At 39.6% G+C, this 21,950-nt stretch overlaps 1 protein-coding gene across 1 annotated transcript in view; it reads right to left on the bottom strand.

Moving 5' to 3' along the window:
* LOC115223189 (hephaestin-like) overlaps positions 1–17,687 on the bottom strand; it is a 42,397-nt gene extending 24,710 nt beyond the window's left edge. The window contains exons 1-6 of the mRNA XM_036512113.1: positions 17,385–17,687; positions 9,460–9,698; positions 8,337–8,549; positions 4,526–4,844; positions 2,458–2,564; positions 752–920 (exon numbers count right to left, since the gene is read on the bottom strand). Of these exons, the coding sequence (XP_036368006.1) occupies positions 752–920; positions 2,458–2,564; positions 4,526–4,844; positions 8,337–8,549; positions 9,460–9,698; positions 17,385–17,581 (1,244 nt within the window). The 5' untranslated portion in view covers positions 17,582–17,687. The remainder of the gene's footprint in view (positions 1–751; positions 921–2,457; positions 2,565–4,525; positions 4,845–8,336; positions 8,550–9,459; positions 9,699–17,384) is intronic.
* Between the last annotated feature and the right edge of the window lie 4,263 nt (positions 17,688–21,950).

Raw genomic sequence — 21,950 nt, 5'->3', positions numbered from 1 at the left:
TCCAGCCGAGGTCAGCATTAATTTATAAGTGCATGTGTGGCTGTGTGGCAAGGAGTTTGCTTCTCGGTTACATTGATTCGGGTTCAATCTCATTGCTTAAGACCTCAGGCAGGTTTCTTCTACAATTGTACCAAGCCAATAAAAACCTTGAGCGAATTTGGTTGACTGTAACTGAAAGAAGGACAGCGTGCATACACACACACACACACACACACACACACACACACACACACACACACACACACACACACACACACACACACACACACAACACATAAATATATATACAACGGGCTTCTTTCAGTTTCTGTCTACCAGATCCACTCACAAGGCTTTGGTCGGCGCGAGGCTATAGCAGTGTATGTATATGTATATATATATATATATATATATATATATATATTATATATATATATATATATATATATATATACACACATATTTCTTGATAGGGGAAGGTTTAAAGTTTATAGCTGAACATGATCAATTGAATTAAGCCTTAAATAATATTTTTTTTATTCTTTCACACTTTTTCCCGAAAACCAACTAAACCTTTCTGTGTTTGCTCGATCCAATAAATATAGCTGTTAAATCTCCCTCAAAACACACCCTTACTGTCTTCAAAAGGAAAAGAAAAACACATCGGTAATGTAGTTTTAGGTGCATCATGTTAAAAAAAAACCCGTTCCATATGCGATATAAACCTTTACTCTTGCTATCAGTTAGAGATTATGTGAGAATACAAACTTACTCGTCTGACAAATTAGCTCCAGTCAAATTGTTCTTTCCACTTGGTGCATAATCCCAAAAACGTTCTTCTATGGACAAATAGTAGTATTTAATTTTATTGTTTATCGGAAACCGCCAGTTTTTGGTGTAAGTTCCTTGAGATTTCACGTCCAAAAATGCAAGCGCTCCATCTAAGAGATAGAAAGATAGACTTTATTTGATGAAATATTGATTTCAAATTTTGGCACAAGGCCAGCAATTTCGGGGAAGTGGGGATAAGGTAAATTGATTACATCGACCTCAGTGCTAAACTGTTACTTATTTTATCGACCCTGAAAGATGAAAGGCAAAGTCGACCTCGGCGGAATTTGAACCTAAAACGTAAAGACTGACGGAATGTTGCTAAGCATTTTGTACAGTGTGCAAACGACTCTGCCACCTTGCTGCCTGATATTTGATGAAATATTGAAAAGACGAAAAAAAGAAAATGGACCCCCACCAAAAAAACTGGTGAGTTGATAATTATAAAAAAAATATTATTTTTCCAGCTATTATTTTTATCAATACCAAGGTATTCTATATACTTAACGGTATTTCGCTCGTCGCTACGTTCTGAGTTCAAAATCTGCCGAAGTTGACTTTACCTTTCGACCTTTCGGGGTCGATAAATAAAGTACCAGTTACGCACTGAGGTTGATGTAATCGACTTAGTCCGTTTGTCTGTCCTTGTTTGTCCCCTCTATGTTTAGCCCCTTGTGGGCAATAAAGAAATAGGTATTTCGCCCGTCGCTACGTTCTGATTCAAATTCTGCCGAAGTCGACTTTACCTTTCATTCTTTCGGGGTTCGATAAAATAAGTACAAGTGAAATACCTGGGTCGATGTAATCGATTAGTCCCCACCCCCAAAATTTCAGGGCCTTGTACCTTCAATAAAAAGGATTATTCTTATCATTAATGAAAGATATTTTTAACAACATTATCAATAGACGCAAAGTGCCACGCAGTGGGACTGAACCTGGAACCATGTGGTTGCTAAGCAAACTACTTACCACACAGCCACTCCTTTTTCTCTCCTTGTTTCTCTCCTTGTTTTTTTCTGTGTATCTTTCTGTCGAAGAGCGTAGGCTCGAAACGTAAAAGACTTTTTCTATTCCTGAGCGTTATACTAATACATCTGTTTGTTTGTACACCACCTGCCTTTGTCTTTTGTTTATTTTCGTAAACTTTCCCTTTATATATGCTAAATCTCCTCTTATGATATGTTAAATGTATGTGTCTGTGTGTGTGTGTGTGTAAAGTAAAGACCCTCTTTAGTCAAGAATGATCACGGATTGCACCTAGAAAGTTACCCTCCAAGGCCCAAGTCCAGGCAAGGTTTGTTTATGGAAGACCAGTAATCGTCGTATGCCCATCAGCCTCCCCTCTGCACACCACCGATGTTATCCAAGTGAAAGGCAAAGCGGGGCGATACAATCTATGTGATCATGAAGGTGCGTCACCTAATGGCTAGGGTGTTGCATTCATCGTGGTTTCCATTCCCGGACATGGTGTTGCGTTGTATTTTTGGTCACGTTCGGAAATCCACCCGAAATTGCAAGGACTGTAGCTCCTGATATTACCTCATAGGTGAAATAACCCGAGGATTATACCCGACACGACCGTCCCAGGAATAGAGAGCAGAAAATGGATGGATGGATGGAACAGAAAATAATTCGGACGAAACTTACCAGTATAGTGTTCCGTCACAGCACAACTAATAAGCCATCTTCCCGGATTCATTGGCTTCATCGTGGCCGATCTAAACGATGCCTGCATGGCCTCAATCGTACTGTACCTGAAAATTAAAAAGTGAAATAAATAACATACTGTTCGGTAAAATTTCATTACGATTCAACGAATGATTGCTTAATGAATAACGTTTACAAAAGATTGTAGTATTTTTAAGTGGAATCAACGCGGGATCCACAACGAAGTTGTTCGTCCTTCTTGATCTTTTACTTGTTTTAGTCGTTGGACTGCGGTCATGCTGGGGCACTGCCTTGAAGGGTTTAGTCGAACAAAACGACACCACTACTTAATTTTTTGACGTCTGGAACTTAATCTATCTGTCGCTTTTACCGAAACGCTAATGCAAACAAACCAGCATCGCTTGCTAAACTGTGAGGGGACAAACAGAAAAAGAACACACGTACGTACGTGCATAATACATACATACATATATACATACATACATACATACATACATTCATACATTCATACATACATACATACATACATACATACATACATTCATACATTCATACATATATACATACATACATACATACATACATACATACATACATATATACATACATACATTTCAGGGGAAGGGGGATTAGCAGATTACGTCGACCCCCCAGTGCTCAACTGGTACTTATTTCATCGACCCCGAAAGGATGAAAGGTAAAGTCAACCTCGGCGGAATTTGAACTCGGAACGTAACGACGGGCGAAATACCGCCAAGCCTTTCGCCCTTATGCTAACGATTCTGCCAGTTCGCCGCCATAATAATAATAATAATAATAATAATAATAATAATAATAATAATAATAATAATAATAGTTTCAAATATTACCACAAGGGCAGACATTTTGGGAGAGGGGATGAGTTGATTACATCGACCCAGTGTTCAACTGGTACTTAATTTAGCGACCCCGAAAGGATAAAAGGCAAAGTCGACCTCAGCGGAATTTGAACTCAGAATAGAGCTACTGGCGAAATACCGCCAAGCATTATTATTATTATTATCTCTACTCTACGAACCAGGCCTTGAAACATTTTTGGGCAAGGAGGTTAGTCAATTGCATCGAGCCCAGTGCGTAACTGGCATTTATTTCATCGACCCCGAAAGAATTAAAGGCAAAGTCGACCTCAACTGAATTTGAACTCAGAACGTAGTGGCAGATAAAATACCGCTAAGCATTTCGCCCGGCTTGCTGATGATTCTGCCAAATCACTGCCTTAATAATAATAATAATAATAATAATAATAATAATAATAATAATAATAATTTTTTTTAGACATTCACTAGTACAACACTAAATACAAAACCCAATATATGGCACACTAGGCATAACAACATCACGAACTTCCAACCTGTTGTCTCTTGAGGTCTCTGGGTGAGACTTGGAGCCAATAGTACAAATATAGCAAAAGTGAAACATAGAATAATAATAATAATAAAATAATAATAATAATAATAATAATAGTAATAATAATATAATTTTTTTTAGACATTCACTAGTACAACACTAAATACAAAACCAAATATATGGCACACTAGGCATAACAACATCACGAACTTCCAGCCTGTTGTCTCTTGAGGTCTCTGGGTGAGACTTGGAGCCAATTGTACAAATATAAAGCAAAAGTGACATGAATAATATAATAATAATAATGATAATAATATAATTATAATAAAATAATAATAATAATAATAATAATAATAATAATAATAATACTGTACATCACACGTATTGAAAGAGCATTGTCGATGTGAGAACTGTTGCTGCTCATGTATTTTAATTTAACTTTAAAAAAAAAAAAAAAAAATGAACGACCTACTGAGTTTGGTTTAATGGCCTACCAATTACACTATGAGTTTCTTTGCCCTAGGAGTCGGGAAGACACTCGGCAAGAAATGGAAGAAAATTTGAAAGAAGAAAAAAAAAGTAATAATAATAATAATAATAATAATAATAATAATAATATAATAATAATAATATCCCAGACTTACACTTGTCCGTGTACTCTCATGACTTGTCCAGCAAACTGAATACCGTGTATGCCTGCTTCGTTTTCCCCATGCCCATTACATACCAGATGACCTCCTCGTTTGCATTTAGGACAAATGGTGGACCATTGCCGTAAACGTAACCATTAAACGTTCTCATTAGGTTGCTGTCCATGTATTCTTCATCTTCTTCTTCCGCTAACTTTTTGCACTCGTTCGGATCACCACATCTCTTCTGGTTCTCGTCGCTGTAGAAGCTCACGTTCTCGTCATAAGTTTTGGCAAGTAGGATAAACTCCTTTTTGTCGTCAATACGGCTGCCATCGGTTCGCAATGTGCCTGTGTTGATGTTAGGTGGTGACGGTCAATATTGACGTTTGAGGGTGACAGCCCATGGTGACGGTCAATGTTGATTTTTGAACGGTGACAGTGATGACGGTCGATGTTTGACGTCAATATTGGTGGTGACGGTCAATATTGACGTTTGACGGTGACAGCCCATGGTGACGGTCAATGTTGATTTTTGAACGGTGACAGTGATGACGGTCGATGTTTCACGTCAATATTGGTGGTGACGGTCAATATTGACGTTTGACGGTGACAGCCCATGGTGACGGTCAATGTTGATTTTTGAACGGTGACAGGATGACGGTCGATGTTTCACGTCAATATTGGTGGTGACGGTCAATATTGAGGTTTGACGGTGACAGCCCATGGTGACGGTCAATGTTGATTTTTGAACGGTGACATGATGACGGTTGATGTTTCACGTCAATATTGTGGTGACGGTCAATATTGGTGGTGACGGTCATATTGAGGTTTGACGGTGACAGCCCATGGTGACGGTCAATGTGATTTTTGAAGTGACAGTTAGTGATGACGGTCGATGTTTGACGTCAATATTGTGGTGACGGTCAATATTGACGTTTGTTTGTGACGGTCCATGACGAGGTCGATGTTGATTATTGGACGGTGGTAGTCAGTAATGACGGTTGATGTTTGACGTTGTTGGTGATGGTTAACGTTAATGTATAGCAATGTTAAATGGTGTTGTCGGGCGATTGTGACGATCGTTCGAAATGGTCAATGTAGGTGTTTGATGGTTAGAGTTGGTGTGATAGAACAATTTGGCGTTGTTGGAAGTTGGTAGACGTTAACAGTAGTTGATGGTTAATGTTGAGTCCGTGTTGGTGGCCGTACAGTAGAGTTCAAAGCAGAGAGGGAAAGAAAGAGAGAAAAAGTGGAAATGCATAAGAATTACATGAATGAAATTAGGGAACGAATTATGTTTGACAGAAAGAAATAATAACAGATAACTAAATAGCGTTATAAACAGATAGTTCGATATAAAGATAGTGTCAACACGGATACAAAGACATATAGATGATAGACTCACACATTTGCACACGCACACACACACACACATACACACTCAAAGCTGGTCCTCGGTTAACACAAAAGATTAGTTACGCAAATCGCCGTGCAAATCGAAATGATGATCCTCGTGAGTGCACGTATGTATATATATATATAGACATACATACATGCATATATGCATGTATATATATATGTATATGCATATGTGTGTATATGCATGTGTGATAGAGGAATTTATCTGTAAATGTAATATGTGACAATTATTCGGTAGCTATGATAAAACTCCGAGTTTCGGATGTCGAGGTGGACTGAACCCGGAGCCCTGTGTTGGAAATATATATATTAGGTGTGTATGTATGTATATATAATATATATATATATATATAATATATATATATATATATATATAATATATTTATATACACATACATAAAAATACGTGCCTATATATATATATATATATATATATATATACATAAAAATACGTGCCTATATATATATATATATATAATATATATATAATAATATATATATATATATATATATATATAGAGAGAGAGAGAGAGAGAGAGATATGAGGTTTGATCTATAAGTATCCGGACTGTTGCTATAGTAACAAAGCTAAAGCAAGCACAGCGAAGCCACTTGGCACTGATTGGACCTTGAACTCTGCTGTGCATGCTTACTAAGGTTTCACGTTTTAGTTCACTTGCGCTGTTTACAGCAGTGCTTGGACGGAAGGTGTGTAGCATCTGATCATCGCCTTGAACATAACAGAGATAGTTGACATGGCGATACCTGCTCAGATCCTCCGCAAAGTCGCAGAAAGTGTATGGAGAGGAGTGTATGTGCGGCTTCCAAGTGCATGGGTGGTTCAGACATTTCCAAGGTGGCCGAAAAAATACTGATACTGATGAACGTTCTAGGATACCCGTAACCAGCAGAACTGAGAAAAAACATCGCAGATGTGCGCGTAGCTGTCAGGGGAAATCGTCGAATCACCATCCATGAGTTATCAGAGGATGTGCAGATTAATTACGGTTCAGTTCAGTCCATTATCACTGAAGATTTGGGTATGAGACACGTGTCTGCCAAGTTTGAGCCAAAACTGCTTTCAACTGACCAAAATGACATTCGGGTTTCAGTTGCTCAAGATCTTGATTGTGTCGAGAAAACGTGACGCAGGCCTCTGAGCAGATATCACCAAGCTTTTCTCAAAATTTGATGAAGATTCTCTGTTCAACTTTATTTGTCATGGTCAATGTAACGGTCACACGCTACACACCTTCCGTCCAAGCACTGCTGTAAGTAGCATACATACACATGTATATATGCATGCATGTATGTATGTATGTATGTATGTATGTATGTATGTATGTATGTATGTATGTATAGGCAGGAAAAGGTCAGGAAAGTGTGTGAGAGGAAAAAAACAGATAAAACAGGAGTGTGTGTGCGAGATGGGTGTTCAAAATAGCACAGATTTATCATGCAAGATCAGTAACCAATATAGTAAAATAATAGTAATAATAATAATGATAATAACAACAACACTAATAATAATAATAATAATAATAATAATAATAATAATAATGATAATAATGATAATAATGATAATAATAATAATAATATATAATAATAATAATAGTAATATAATAATATAATAATAATAATAATAATAATAATGATAATAATAATAAATAATAATAATATAGTAATAATAATAATAATAATAATAATAATAATAATGAATAATAATAATAATAATAATAATAATAATATAATAATAATATAATAATAATAATAATGAATAATAATAATAATATAATAATATAATAATAATAATAATATCTGCTCAATACCACAGATTTGCTTGTCAGTTGTTTGACCGTAACCAGTTGAGCATGTCCCTTAGTGGCTGACAATACGTGCATCTCTGATCACGAGCAGAAGTAGTGGGGGAGCATCATGGCCATGTGTTGAGAGGGATTCTTTGGAGTTTGAATGGTTCACCTCTGGAAACATAGGTGTTTCGTTCAACATCCTAAAGCAACCCTTATTCAGGGACCTTTTGAGCAGGATGGGCTACTCAACCTGAAGAAAATTCTAACTGGGCTCCACCTGCAAGGTCATGTGCTGTTTATCTTGATATGAGATCACCATGTCGCGCACATATGGTTGTGATGCATGTGCCTGGTGTACCTTTATCAGACGGGTAGTCATGATGGGTATATTGGGCTTCGTATATTTTACCCCAGTGTCACTTTGATGGCATGAACTGCTCTCTCACTCAATAATAATAATAATATAATAATAATAATGATAATAATAATAATAATAATAATAATAATAATAATATAATATAATAATAATAATAATAATAATAATAATAATAATAATAATAATAATAATAATAATAATAATAATAATAATAATAATAATCGATTTAATCACCTCGTTTACATGTAATGAGCGGACCGATGAGACCCGAGTTTGTGTCGACTGGCGTGTTGATATGTGAGTGATATACCCATGAGATGCAAGCCGAATCTCCTGCGGGTGGTGCAAATTCGCTTGTGATGTCCCACGTGTACATGTAGCTCTCTCCGGGTTGCACATGTTCGTCCTTTTTCAAAGGCCCAAATGTATTGTCCACATATAACGCACCTGCGGAAAAAAGTAATATCAGTAGTAATTGTTTCTGAACAATTATTTTCGAACAATGTTCACATAACCAGCAAAATGATACTAAGAAGAAAATGAAACGAAAGGGGAAAAAATGCTATCATAAATGTTATAATTCTATCACCTGATTTTCTCCCCTCCATACACACGCAAGCATGTATCTGACTCATACACTGTTCACTTCCCAGACATTTGTACATTACTGCATATTTTTTATGCGCACTTTTGACAGGTTGTTGTGCACCTGAGCACTGTATACAATGATTTCATTATTATTATTATATCTTTTATCTTGGTGATATGGTAGACACCTGAAAACGAGGGACTTAGGTAAGAAATTTTTTTCGATTTCTTCTAGGAAAGGCTCAAGTTGAGTAAGCCATTACAGGTGAAATTTCACAGACAAACAATGTTTATATATATATATATATATATATATATATATATATATATATATATATATATATATATATATTTGCAAATATAATTACTATATTTTATCTTATATGTAAAGCATACATGTATGTTATACATGTATGTATATTATTGTAATTATCAGTTTAGTAAATAAATAAATAAGTTAACATAATATAATGTCTAAAAGTTGATGAATCACCTATTGATCTCCTCCATTTTCTTATTGCTATATATATATATATATATATATTATATATATATATATATATATGCATATATACATAAACATTGTCTGCAAAATTTCATGTGAAATGGTTTACTCAACTCCGAGGCTGTAGTAGAAGACATTTGCCCAAATTGCCACACAGTGCGATTGAACTCGGAACCATGTAATTAGGAAACAAGCTTTTTACCACACAGCCACACCTGCGCCTATTATGTGTAAATTGAAAAAAAAAATGGTAAGTAATTTAACCTTCGTTTCCTTTTGTGTATCTCACACCGTGAGGGTGGACAGAGAATTCGCGAGTAGCCATATTCCGGAAATGTATGACGATCGTGTCCCCAACCTCTGCTCGTATAACTGGTCCGAGCAATCCCATCCATTTCTCTTTTGGTTTGATCTTGTTGAACTGGCCATTAGTGAATTGTTCGTAAATGACTTTCTTGTATATTCTTCCGATCCGGATGAGTGAATTGACCAAAAACTTTTCACTAGAGGGGGAAAAAATGAACAAAAATGAATGAATAATTCATTGAACGAAAGAAAACATGAACGAAGAGAAAGAAATAAGAAGAACCAGGAAAGAGTTGAGAAGAGATAAATTGTCACATCTTTATATATAAAAGTGAAGTTGTGTGTCTGTCTCCTACGATTTAGATTCCTAACTACTCCCACATTTTGCGGTGCAGTTTAACCAAAACCGGGTATCTTATAGTCGTAATTCATATCGAGCCCTTCTGGTTATTAGCGCGCGTCTACGATGAGTCTACGATTTAAAAAAAAATTACCATAATTTTTTTCCATTTTAATGCATTTTTTCGCTATTATATAAGGGAAGTAACTCTCTAAAAATGTCTACGATGAGTCAACGATTTAAAAAAAATTTACCATCAATTTTTCCCATTTTTAATGCATTTTTTTGCTATTTTTTGGCTATAACTCTCTAAAAATGCTTATATAGTTATTTCCCTTACAAACCCGAGCAACGCCGGGCGATACTGCTAGTGAAAAATAATTCTAATGCAGAAATCCCTTGAGTTATGGGCGTAATGAAATGAAAAGACTAGGAAAAGACTTGCAGAGATTTAAATTGACATTAAAATAATATTAATAGAGGAATCCTTCGGGTTAAGGGCGTAAAATAAAAACTGAAAAGACTTCCAGAGGAGACGAGGCTATAGTAAAAAAACACTTGACCAAGGTATCACGCAGGCCAGACGAAATGCCTTGCGGTATTTCGTCAGCCGCTTGGTTCTGAGTTCAAATGCCGCTGAGGTCGACTTTATTTCATGGAATGATTGTTACTGAGAGGATGAAGAACACTATCTGCCCCATCTGCCGCAAGTCTGACACGCAGATGCGTGAAGCGTTCCATATTTTTCAGGCGCAGGCGTGGCTGTGTGGTAAGGAGCTTGCATCCCAACCACATGGTTCCGGGTTCGGTCCCACTGCGTGATACCTTGGTCGAGTGTCTTTTACTATAGCCTTGGGCCGACCAAAGTGTGTCTTTGTCTTTGTGTTTGTCCTCCCATGCTACCGCTTGACAACCGTTATTGGTGTGTTTACATCCCAGTAACTTAGCGGATCGGCATAAGAGAACAATAGAGTCAGTACTACCCTTAAAAAAAAAGCAATAAGCACTAGGGGCAATTTGTTCGACGAAAAACGCCCTTCAAGGCGGAGCTCCAGCATGGCCGCAATCAAATGACAGAAACAAATGACTGAATAAGAATATAATCCATCATCACCAATGATATCACAATATATTAGAGAGGCGGTAATTAAGCAAGGGGGAGGGGGCAATTGTCCTAGGGGGTAGTTGTCGTCAGGGGGGGTATTATCCTATGGGGGGTGGTTAATTGTCCTCGGGAGTTAATTGTCCTGATACATCACCAATATCTGGTTAAGGGGAAAACCTCGTCCAAAGTTGTTTGATGCTTGTGGTACATCGTTTATTTGTACTGCTCAATGTAGGAACTGAGCTAATTGTAAACTCCTGCAATTTTCATCTTGCGTTCACGTTTTGGGCTGTTATCAATAAAGACTTAAATGCTAAACCTTTAGCAATAGTCTTTACAGTCAGTTTACTTGGAGTCGATGGAATTTCCTTATTCTTATCTCGCAGTCACACCTAGCACTTGATCTGGAAGTCTGTTGGTTATGACGACGAGGATTCCGGTTGATCCGATCAAAGGAACAACCTGCTGGTGAAACTAACGTGCAAGTGGCTGAGTACACCACAGACGCGTGTACATTCAACGTAGTTCTCTGGGAGATTCAACGTGACACAGAATATGGCAAAGCCGGTCCTTATTTAATTACAAGTACAAGTCATTAATGCCGGTTGAGTGGACTGAAGAAATGTGAAATAAAACGTCTTGCTTAAGGACACAACGCGCCGCCAGGAATTGAATGCACGACCTTACCATCGTGAGCTGAATACGTTAACCACTAAGCCACGCGCCTAATAGCATCATTTCCTCATTAGAACAATTTTCTCTAAGGAACACTAGCAACTCCTGTCATCCTCCATGATTTTCCTTTTCAAATAATTTGAAGGTGCCACAATACCTTCATTAAAAGGCGGCGAGCTGGCAGAAACGTTAGCACGCCGGGCGAAATGCGTAGCGGTATTTCGTCTGCCGTTACGTTCTGAGTTCAAATTCCGCCGAGGTCGACTTTACCTTTCATCCTTTCGGGGTCGATAAATTAAGTACCAGTTACGCACTGGGTCGATGTAATCAACTTAATACCTATGTCTGTCCTTGTATGTCTTCTCTGCGTTTGGCCCCTTGTGGGTAATAAAGAAATAGGTATTTCGTCAGTCTGTTATTGAAAATTTATCGTTGGAGTGCGTTCGTAAGTTTCTGTTAATTGTTATATCTCTTGTGCCTATTGTTGGACTTATTGTTTAAAAATTGTATTATAGTTTTCTTTCGAAAGCTATCTGTGGGGGAAAACATAAATTGCCGGCAAGATGCCGAAAAGTGTGCCTTCGTCGAGTGATGATTCATCGACCGAGCGGGAAGCAAGGAATTTAGAAAGTTTAATTTGTGATAACATTTCTGATGTTTCGGAAAACGAATTCCCTGCATTACCAAAAGTTACGGGTACCAAAAGAAATATAGAAGCAAAGACCATTGAAAATGAAGAAAGAAAAAGTTTTGCGTCAGCAGCTGGTAGTGGAACGCGACAGCTGTCAACTGACAAAAAAGAATGATTAAAATACAAGGAAATGATAACACAACGAGATGGAGTGGTAAAAATGGAAATACTAGAAGAAGAATTAACGGAGGAAAAAAGGAAAATTATTATTTTAAAGACATTCTGCTTAAAAGCTCGAAGAATTGATAAGATATGTGAGAAAAAAAGTGAAAAATGTTTAAAATCCATCTGGCAGGACATTACATATCTAGCCAGAGGGAAGAAGTTTGGAACCATTGTGGTGAGGTTCAAGAAAGCAGAAACGGCACAGCACTCTGTAAAATCATTAGAGTCGGAAGACACAATATTAATCCCAATTTACATGGGAATGAGGACATCAAAGGTTAGAATACCAGGAATTCCACCCGGAGTAAACCCTATGTGATTGATGGCGGCAGTCTTGGTAAATAGAGATAATATTAATCTCCTGCAGGCTACCGTCACAGAGAATACATATTGGACTGAACAAACGCTCAATCTGACCAAAAATTTTTAGAACAGCTCCCAGAAATAGAAGAAGTAGGGGAGGAAGTTCTAAATATTTTTGTTGAGAGGCGTAAGCCCCGATGTTCTCAGTGTGGCCAACTGGGTCACGTTAAGAATATTGTAAAGCAGGTAAAGAAGAATCAGACGGTGAGGAGGAAAAAAGAGAGAGAGAGAGAGAGAGAGAGAGAGAGAGAGAGAGAGAGAGAGAGAGAGAGAGAGAGAGAAACTGAAAAAAGGAAAATGGAAGGCTCGAACCAGCCGAGACCCCCCCCCCAAAAAAAAGAAAAGCTAAGAGAGACAGACCAAGGATGGCGGAGGGGGAGACGAACAGAGGAATAGCTGCTCTACACAGTAAAAACGAGGACTTAATGCGTGATATAAAAACAAAAAAATCAGCCTCTAGGCTAATTGAACTATCAGATAAATATAAAAACTGTGAATTTTACGAATTGGACAAAAAAACAAATAACATCTTGGGATCTTTTCGGTTTGAACGCCAGTTTTTTAAAATAATTTCCACATAACTAAACACTTTTAAACTTCGTATACTGGTAGAATGTGTTTATAAAACACATTTTTCTCTTGGCTTTATTGAGAAAATTCTATAGTTTGTAAGATATTTGTTGTTTTTTCTTCAATTTCTGCAATTTCAACCAATGGATGACGTCCATTGAGGTAAAAAACATTCTATGCCGTATGAATATGTCCCTCGCTTAAGAAACAGATTGGGTTTATTTACATTTGTGAAGAAAAAAAAGATACCCTTCCCCCCACCCCTAAACCTAACCCTAACCCTAACCCTAACTAACCCTAACCCTAAAATAGATTGAAATGCAATAGATCGATACTAGGGTCATAATTATGGGTGACAATTTCATATGACACCGCTAGAAAAAACTGCCGTTCAAACCGAATCGATCCACATCTTGTTTAACACGTATAGAAAATCGGTCTCAACATTGAGATTTGATTTTCATCAATCTATGTTCGAAGGCTTGCCACCCCCGACCCTAAGTCAAGAAAAGGTGGAGAGTCCCTCTTCACAGGACGCCCCGATCTAAAAGGTAAGTCACGTCTATTCACATTGGTTGTATAAATGTCCGTGGCGTGATGTCGAGTTGGAAGCAAGGGCGCTTCTTAAATGACATCAGGTCAAGAAATTTGGATGTAATTGTTGCAACGGAAACCCGGGTGAAGGGGCCAAGAGATCTGCTCCCCCTCCGGAACGGCTACGAGAAATACGTTTCTCCAATTCGGGCGGGTGGTAGGGGCGGGGTGTTGGTCCTACTAAAAAGAAACCGGGTAACCGGGTAACTGTTTTTATTTTCTGATCTAGAAGGCAGGCTGGTCGTTCTCGACCTGACTTTCAGTTGTGGCAAGACAATCAGGCTGGTTGCAATTTATGCACCCAACGTTATAGGGTCCGCAAAGTGAATATTTTCGTGACCTGGGCAAGTTCCCGGCCACGTCGCATTTGTATAGGTATGCCTATTTCGTTGGTGTACCGTTCAGAAAGACCCGCGGGCCACAGTTTGTCTATGACTGAGCAAAAGTCTAAAACTTAAACAACAGAGATAAAATATAATTGAAAAAATAAAAGAAGAAAAGCGAAAATGAAACCAAAACAAATATATACCAAAACACATAAACCGACGATGACGAAAACAACACTAAAATATACTTTTATGACTCGGCTATTTCTGCGAATTGGATTCTACTCCGTATACATATACACTCACATACATATACACCACTTACACAAACTTACATGGTATGAATACATATCTATCTATCTACCTATCAATAAATCAATCAATCAATTTTTCTTTCTATCTATCTATCTATCTATCTATCTATCTATCTATCTATCTATCTATCTATCTATCTATCTATCTATCTATCTATCTATCTATCTACCTACCTACCTACCTATCTATCTATCTATCCATTAACCCACCCACCCACCCACCCACCCCACATACCAACCTACCTACTTACCTATTTCTTTATTACCCACAAGGGGCTAAATTTTTTTTGTGGGGGGTTAGTCGATTATATCGATCCCAGTGCGTAAGTGGTACTTATTTCATCGACCCCTAAAAGATGAAAAGCAAAGCTGGCCTCGGCGGAATTTGAACTCAGGGGACACACAAGGACAGACATAAGTATCAAGTCGATTACATCGACCCCAGTGCGTAACTGGTACTTAATTTATCGACCCCGAAAGGATGAAAGGCAAAATCGACCTCGGCGGAATTTGAACTCAGAACGTAACGGCAGACCACATACAGCTATGCATTTCGCCCGGCGTGCTAACATTTCCGCCAGCTTGCTGCCTTACCTACCTACCAACCTATCTATCTATCTATCTATCTATCTATCTATCTATCTATCTATCTATCTATCTATCTATCTGTCTGTCTGTCTGTCTGTCTGTCTGTCTGTCTGTCTGTCTGTCTGTCTGGTATTAACATATATACATACATAAATACGACGGGGTTCAGTCAATGAAGATTTTATCCAACCTATTCCCGCTCTCAGGTTCACACGTTTATTGCAGCAGTCCTTCAGTTTTTCTAAGCCTTGTAAAAGAACTTGGATGTTTAGGCCTCCAACAAGGCCTTTCGCCACACCCTTAAAGGCTCCAAATTTTTGGGTAAGGGGGCCAGTCGATTAGATCGACTCCAGTACGCAACTGGTACTTAATTTATCGACTCCGAAAGAATGAAAGGCAAAGTCGACCTCGGCGGAATTTGAACTCAGAACATGGCGGCAGACGAAATGTCGATCAAGTATTAAACTAGAACGCTATCTACACCATCGCTGTCGCTTCTACTACCACTCACCCCACCACAACCAAAACAAAAACCAGTACTATGCACACAACAACAACAACACTACTAATGCGAGTGAAGGCGCGTAGTTAAGTGGTTAGGGTATTCGGCTTGCGATCGTAACGTCACGAGTTCGATTCTTGGCGGCGCGTTGTGTCCTTGAGCAAGACTTTTGTTTCACGTTGCTACAGTCCACTCAGCTGGCAAAAATGAATTGTGCCTGTAGTTCAAAGGACCGGCCTTATCACATTATGTGTCACGCTTGATATCTCTGATATCGTTAAGGGTACGCGTGTGTGGAATACTCAACCACCTGCACGTTAGTTTCAATAGCAGGTTGTTCCGTTGATCGGATCAACTGGAATCCCCCCTCATCGTTAGCGACGGAGTGCCAGTCAATAATGACAAAAACAATGGCAACATCACCACCCACACCACCATTCTCAAGAACAATGATGAAGACAACAACAGCAACAGCAGCAACAATAACAACAATAATAACAATAATAACAATAATAATAATAATAATAATAACAACAACAACAATGATAATAATAATAATAATAATAATAATAATAATAATAATAATAATAATAATAATAATGATAATAATAATAACAACAATAATAATCCTGTCTACTCTTGGCCTGAATTTTTTTTTGTAGGGCCTAGTCGATTATATTGACCCCAGTGCATAACTGGTACTTATTTCATCGACCCCCTAAAAGATGAAAGGCAAGGCCGGCCTCGGCGGAATTTGAACTCAGAACGTTGCGACAGACGAAAATAATAATAATAACAATAATAATAATAATATAATAATAATAATAATAATAATAATAATAATAATAATAATAATAAAATAATAATAAAATAATAATCATCATCATCGTTTAACGTCCGCTTTCCATGCTAGCATGGGTTGGACGGTTCAACTGGGGTCTGGGAAGCCCGAAGGCTGCACCAGGCCAGTCAGATCTGGTGGTGTTTCTACAGCTGGATGTCCTTCTTAACGCCAACCACTCCGTGAGTGTAGTGGGTGCTTTTTATGTGCCACCGACACAGGTGTCAGACGAGGCTGGCAAACGGCCACGCTCGGATGGTGTTTTTTACGTGCCACCGGCACGGAGGCCAGGCGAGGCTGGCACGGCCATGATCGGATGGTGTTTTCTACGTGCCACCAGCACGGAGGCTAGTCGATGCGGTGCTGGCTACGGCCACGTTCGGATGGTTCTCTTATGTGCCACCGTCACTGGTACCACAAACAATAAATTCCATTGATGTTGATCGATTTCGATTTTGATTTGTTTCTTTGATTCTCACTTGCCTCAACAGGTCTTCACAAGTAGAGTTATGTGTCCCAAGAAGGAAGGTATGCACAGGTGGACTGACTACGTCCCAGGTAGGGACCACGGGTTGTGGCATCACTTGTCCTGCTGGGTCTTCTCACGCACAGCATACTTCCAATGGTCTCGGTCTCTGGTCATTTCCTCGGTGAGACCTAAAGAGCGAAGGTCAATAATAATAATAATAATAATGGCAATGATTATGATGATGATGAGGGAAAATAACAAAAATAATATCAAGAACAACAACGTCACCAAGAATGATAACAACAACAATAACAACAACATGTTTTTGCTTTTTTTTTACCTTTCATTTGACGCAAACACTTGATCTTTCCCAGAGGGAGCATAATCCCAATTTTTTTCGATGGCCGCTATAAAATATTCACGAATACAAGGGGCCGATTGATCCCAATACGATCTCCCAGCGCAGCAAGGGGACAAGACGGACAAAATCAGCAACGGTAAAGAGAAAAGGACCAGCCGAGAACCGAACGCAGGCATGTTGCTTTCACTCTCTCTCCTTGTGTGTGTGTCTGTCTGTCTGTCTGTCAGCTCGTCAGCTTGTCAGTCGTTCTGTCCGATTTTCGAGTGGTTATGACGATTCCAGTTTTGGTTTCTGGTTTATATATCTACACAACCGGACACAATGAACGGTGTTGACTGATGTGTGTGTGTGTGTGTGTATGTACGTATGTATATGTGTATGCATGTGTGTACGATTTTGTTTGCTTTTTAATCATTTCAGTGTTATTTTCGATGTTATTTCGCAGTTGTCATTGTGGAAGTAGTCGTAGTCGTAGTAGAAGTAGTAGTAGTAGTAGTAGTAGTAGTAGTAGTGGCAGTAACAGTCGTGGCAGAAGTACAAACAGAAATGAAAATATATTAGCAATTATAGTAGTAATGAAAAAATTAAGATCATCATCATCATCATCATTATTATTATTATTTATATTATTGTTTGTTGAAAGGTGGGTGATTGTGGAGAGGATGGCCCGTATTAATTGGCCTACTCTGAACATGCGCTTGTAGGCTGGAGGAATCAAGAGGTAATAATGTGTCTACACGAGGAGCCCTTGGCGGTCGGGTGACCAGATGTGGGGAGTCCCCCGTGTTGAGGGAATTTTCGTCAGGTCGAGTAGCCCATTCCGCTCAAAAGGTCCCTGAATAAGGGTTGTTTAAGGATGTTCAACAAAACACCCATGTTTCCAAAGGTGAATTATCCAAACCTCCAAGAATCCCTTTCAACACATGGCTATGATGCTCCCCCACTACTTCTGCTCAGGATCAGAGATGCACATATCGTCAGCCACCAAGGGACATGCTCAACTGGTTAAGGTCAAACAACTGACGAGCAAATCTGTGGTATTGAGCAAAATATTTGCTGTAGCCCATCTTTTATACCAAGACAAAACAATGTACATGATAACACTTCCAATCAGTTGAGATCAGAAGCCCTGATTATTATTGTTGTTGTTGTTGTTGTTGTTGTTGTTGTTGTTGTTGTTGTTCTTCTTCTTCTTCTTCTTCTTCTTCTTCTTCTTCTTCTTCTTCTTCTTCTTCTTCTTCTTCTTCTTCTTTCTTTCTTTCTTTCCGAGACGACGGACGTGTGTGAAGCTGCTCCGTAAGTTTTCTGCAAATTTTGTTGGAAATCCTGTGAAAAGTTTTTATATTTTTCGATATTTGTGTGGCCAAGCCAACTAACTTCAAACAGAGCTAGTTGGCTCGGCAAAATTTTACCCCATTGGGAGTAAAATTACGTTTTGAAATTTGATTTTGCATACATTTTCACTTACAATTTTAAATATGGCTTCGAAGAGAACTAGCTGGTCTCTTCTTCAAGTTTCACCCCCACTACACGAAAAAATTTCGTTAACGGCTCCGAGCCGCCCATTTCGTGCCTTAAAAGGCAAAGAAAGTATTTCGAAGGAACGTGCCAGTGCTTGCAACGTTCCAAATGAAAATGTAAACGAAGGTTTCCTTCCTGTCCCTTCAGCAAGCGTCCCAGTAGGGGAAAAAGACGGAAAAAAGAACATTACAAAGGAAAACAATAAAAATGGCGTCGCCTTTGACGTCAATCAGAATTTTCTTTCTCTTCATTCCATGAGTGAAAAACTAAAGGAGAAAGAAGAAAAAAAAAATGACCAGCAGCCACACTGACACCACCACCACCACCAACAACACAACAAGCCACCATAGTAATTTCGCCTCCGCCACAAAAGAAAATTCGGAGGAAATAAAAGTTACAATACATCAAATAAAATCCGCAAAGGAGTTGTTGAGAAGAGAGGGAAACACTGTTTTCCTCAATATACCTCAACAACTCATAAATGATACAAACAAGAAAACAATAATTTACAAGGTGTTTGACAAAAAAATCAAAAGAGTGACGAACGCAATACCCCAACAATTGGAAATAGCTCTGAAGCCCATATGGGCCAAAAAGAGCTATGCCATTAGAGGAAACGTTACGGAACCGTGGAGGTTCGCTTCCCAACAGAAGAGGATGCAAGGGCGCATGCTATTTCGCCCTTGCAAAATGAAAGTTTGTTCCTGGTACCACCATACCTCGGGCGAAGGGTCCAAAAAATGAAAATAGACACAGTACCACCCGAACTGAGTATATCATGGCTGGTGGCGGCTGTCCTCTATGACATAGAGGACACTGCCACTGTTCTAGATGTACGAAGGGTGAGGGAGAAAAACTGGTCAGGTATGGGAGTTCAACTGCTGGTACAAATCCAGCAGGAAAACATTAATGCCATACCTGACTCGGTAAATTTACCAGATGGAACCAGGCTGCACGTTACTGTGGAGGGGCGAAAGCCAAAATGTTACCTCTGCAGCAGCGAAAGCCACCTAAAGAGGGACTGCCCCATTCACAAAAAAAGAATGGAGGCAAACGGCAAGAGGCAGCAGCAGCAGCGGCAGCGGCAGCAACAACAACAACAACAGAAACAACAGCAGCACGAAACACCAAAGGCTGCCACACCACCAACACCATCACCACCACCACGACGAACGACACCACCTCCAACAACAACCACCAAACCAACACCAACCCCAGCACCAAGAAAAACGACAATTAAAAAACCAGTAGAAACACCAACACCGTCATCATCACCAATAGACACAGCAACAACACCGCTACCAGCAGAACCAACAGAAATCTTTCGCCCTGCTGATGAAGCAGACCCAACAGTCATCCCCTTTCCGGATCAGGACAGCTCGGATTGTGCGAGCACTGATACCGAGAAAGGGGAATGGCACACAGTGCCTCCAAAAAAGAAAAGGAGGAAAAAACAAAAGGACACACAGGGGAAGCACGAACAAATAGTGCTTCCCAACATCAACAACAACATCACGCACTCACAACAACAAACAACAACAACATTTTCGACACCACTATTGCCACTGCCACACACACCAACAGACACAATTACATCAATAAACACAAAGAATGAAAACTAGTTGCGTACCTAAAAGACAAAACAAGTACAAATATAACAGATTTCGTTATACCAACACACAACACACCACCAGCACACATTCTCACAATAAAAATCAACGCAACAACATACAATGAAATAGAACAAATATTCCCTAACGATGTGGGATCGCTAGGGAAAAGTTTCTCTAAGAAACTATATAAAAATATTGTGGAAGCACCCGTGCAAAAGCACAAGGGACCCACCCCCACCACCAACAACAGTAAGTAGAGCCTTTTTTCTCCTTTTCTTTTTTTCTTTCCACCATTGAAACATGGCAAAACTTAGAATCGGTTGCTTGAATGTGAGAGGCCTCGGGTCACCTTGGAAACAGGGTCACCTGTTAAACGACCTGAGGTTTCATGATGTGGATGTAGCAGCCATCAGTGAAACCAGGCTCTCCGACCCGCAGGAACTCGCAGCCCTTTTCGGCGGATACGAGATATTTCTATCTCCGTGTCGGCCGGGAGCGGGCAGTGGTGGTACTGCGGTGTTGTTTCGGAAGGGCCTGGACTTGAAAATAAGGACAGTCTTCCTGGATCCGGAAGGTAAGTTGGTGGTCCTCGACGTAGACGGTAGTGACGACGGTGCTTTCAGACTGCTGGCTGCCTACGCTCCGACAGGAGCAGGGCAGTCGGATTATTTCAAACGTCTGGAAGTTTTCCTGGGAACGTCATGCACTCTAGTGCTAGTTGGGGATTGGAACGCTGTCTTAGACGAACGTTTCGATCGGGTGGGCAGGGGAGCGTCTGATAGGAGAGGAGGGTGCAAGAGCCTCGCCAACCTACTCGGACGCTTTCAGCTGTCCGACAGGTTTCGACTAGACAACCCGAATGTGCCAATGTGGACTTGGACCAATCGCATCGGGTCGTCTAGATCGTACTTAGATAGAGTGTTTTGTAGGCAAGTGGATAAAGACAGCATAGGGTGTCCACAATTCCACCTAGTCGACTACACGGACCACAAATTCGTGATCTGTACAGTCGACTGAGATAGGCTACATAGACAGGGACCCGGATACTGGAAGCTGAACGCGTCGTTAACGGCGTGCAAAACTTACAGAGACCGAATTAGTTTACTAGTTAAGCGGGCGCTTACGGGGGCAATCATCAACAACTGGTGGTTTGCCCTCAAGAGAGCAATTAGAGTAGAGTCGATTAGGTTTAGTAAGACTCTAGCTATTGAACGTAGGAAGAGAGAGCGGGATTTAGTTAAGAAACTAGACGAGGCTCTTGAGACTGGCATCGCGACCGACGTGTTGGCGGCAAGGTTGGCCCTCGACCAACACTTTGACGCCAAACACGAAGGCTGCGTTGTCAGAGCTAAGGCACGTTCGCTAAGCGGGGAGGGGACTAGAGCCGCTCGATGGGCCCGCGTGGCGGAGG

The sequence above is a fragment of the Octopus sinensis genome, linkage group LG22, assembly GCF_006345805.1.
Source record: "Octopus sinensis linkage group LG22, ASM634580v1, whole genome shotgun sequence".
NCBI classification, from domain to species: domain Eukaryota; kingdom Metazoa; phylum Mollusca; class Cephalopoda; order Octopoda; family Octopodidae; genus Octopus; species Octopus sinensis.
The sequence above is the reverse complement of the archived record's forward strand: the minus strand, read 5'-3'. Positions and strand labels throughout refer to the sequence as shown.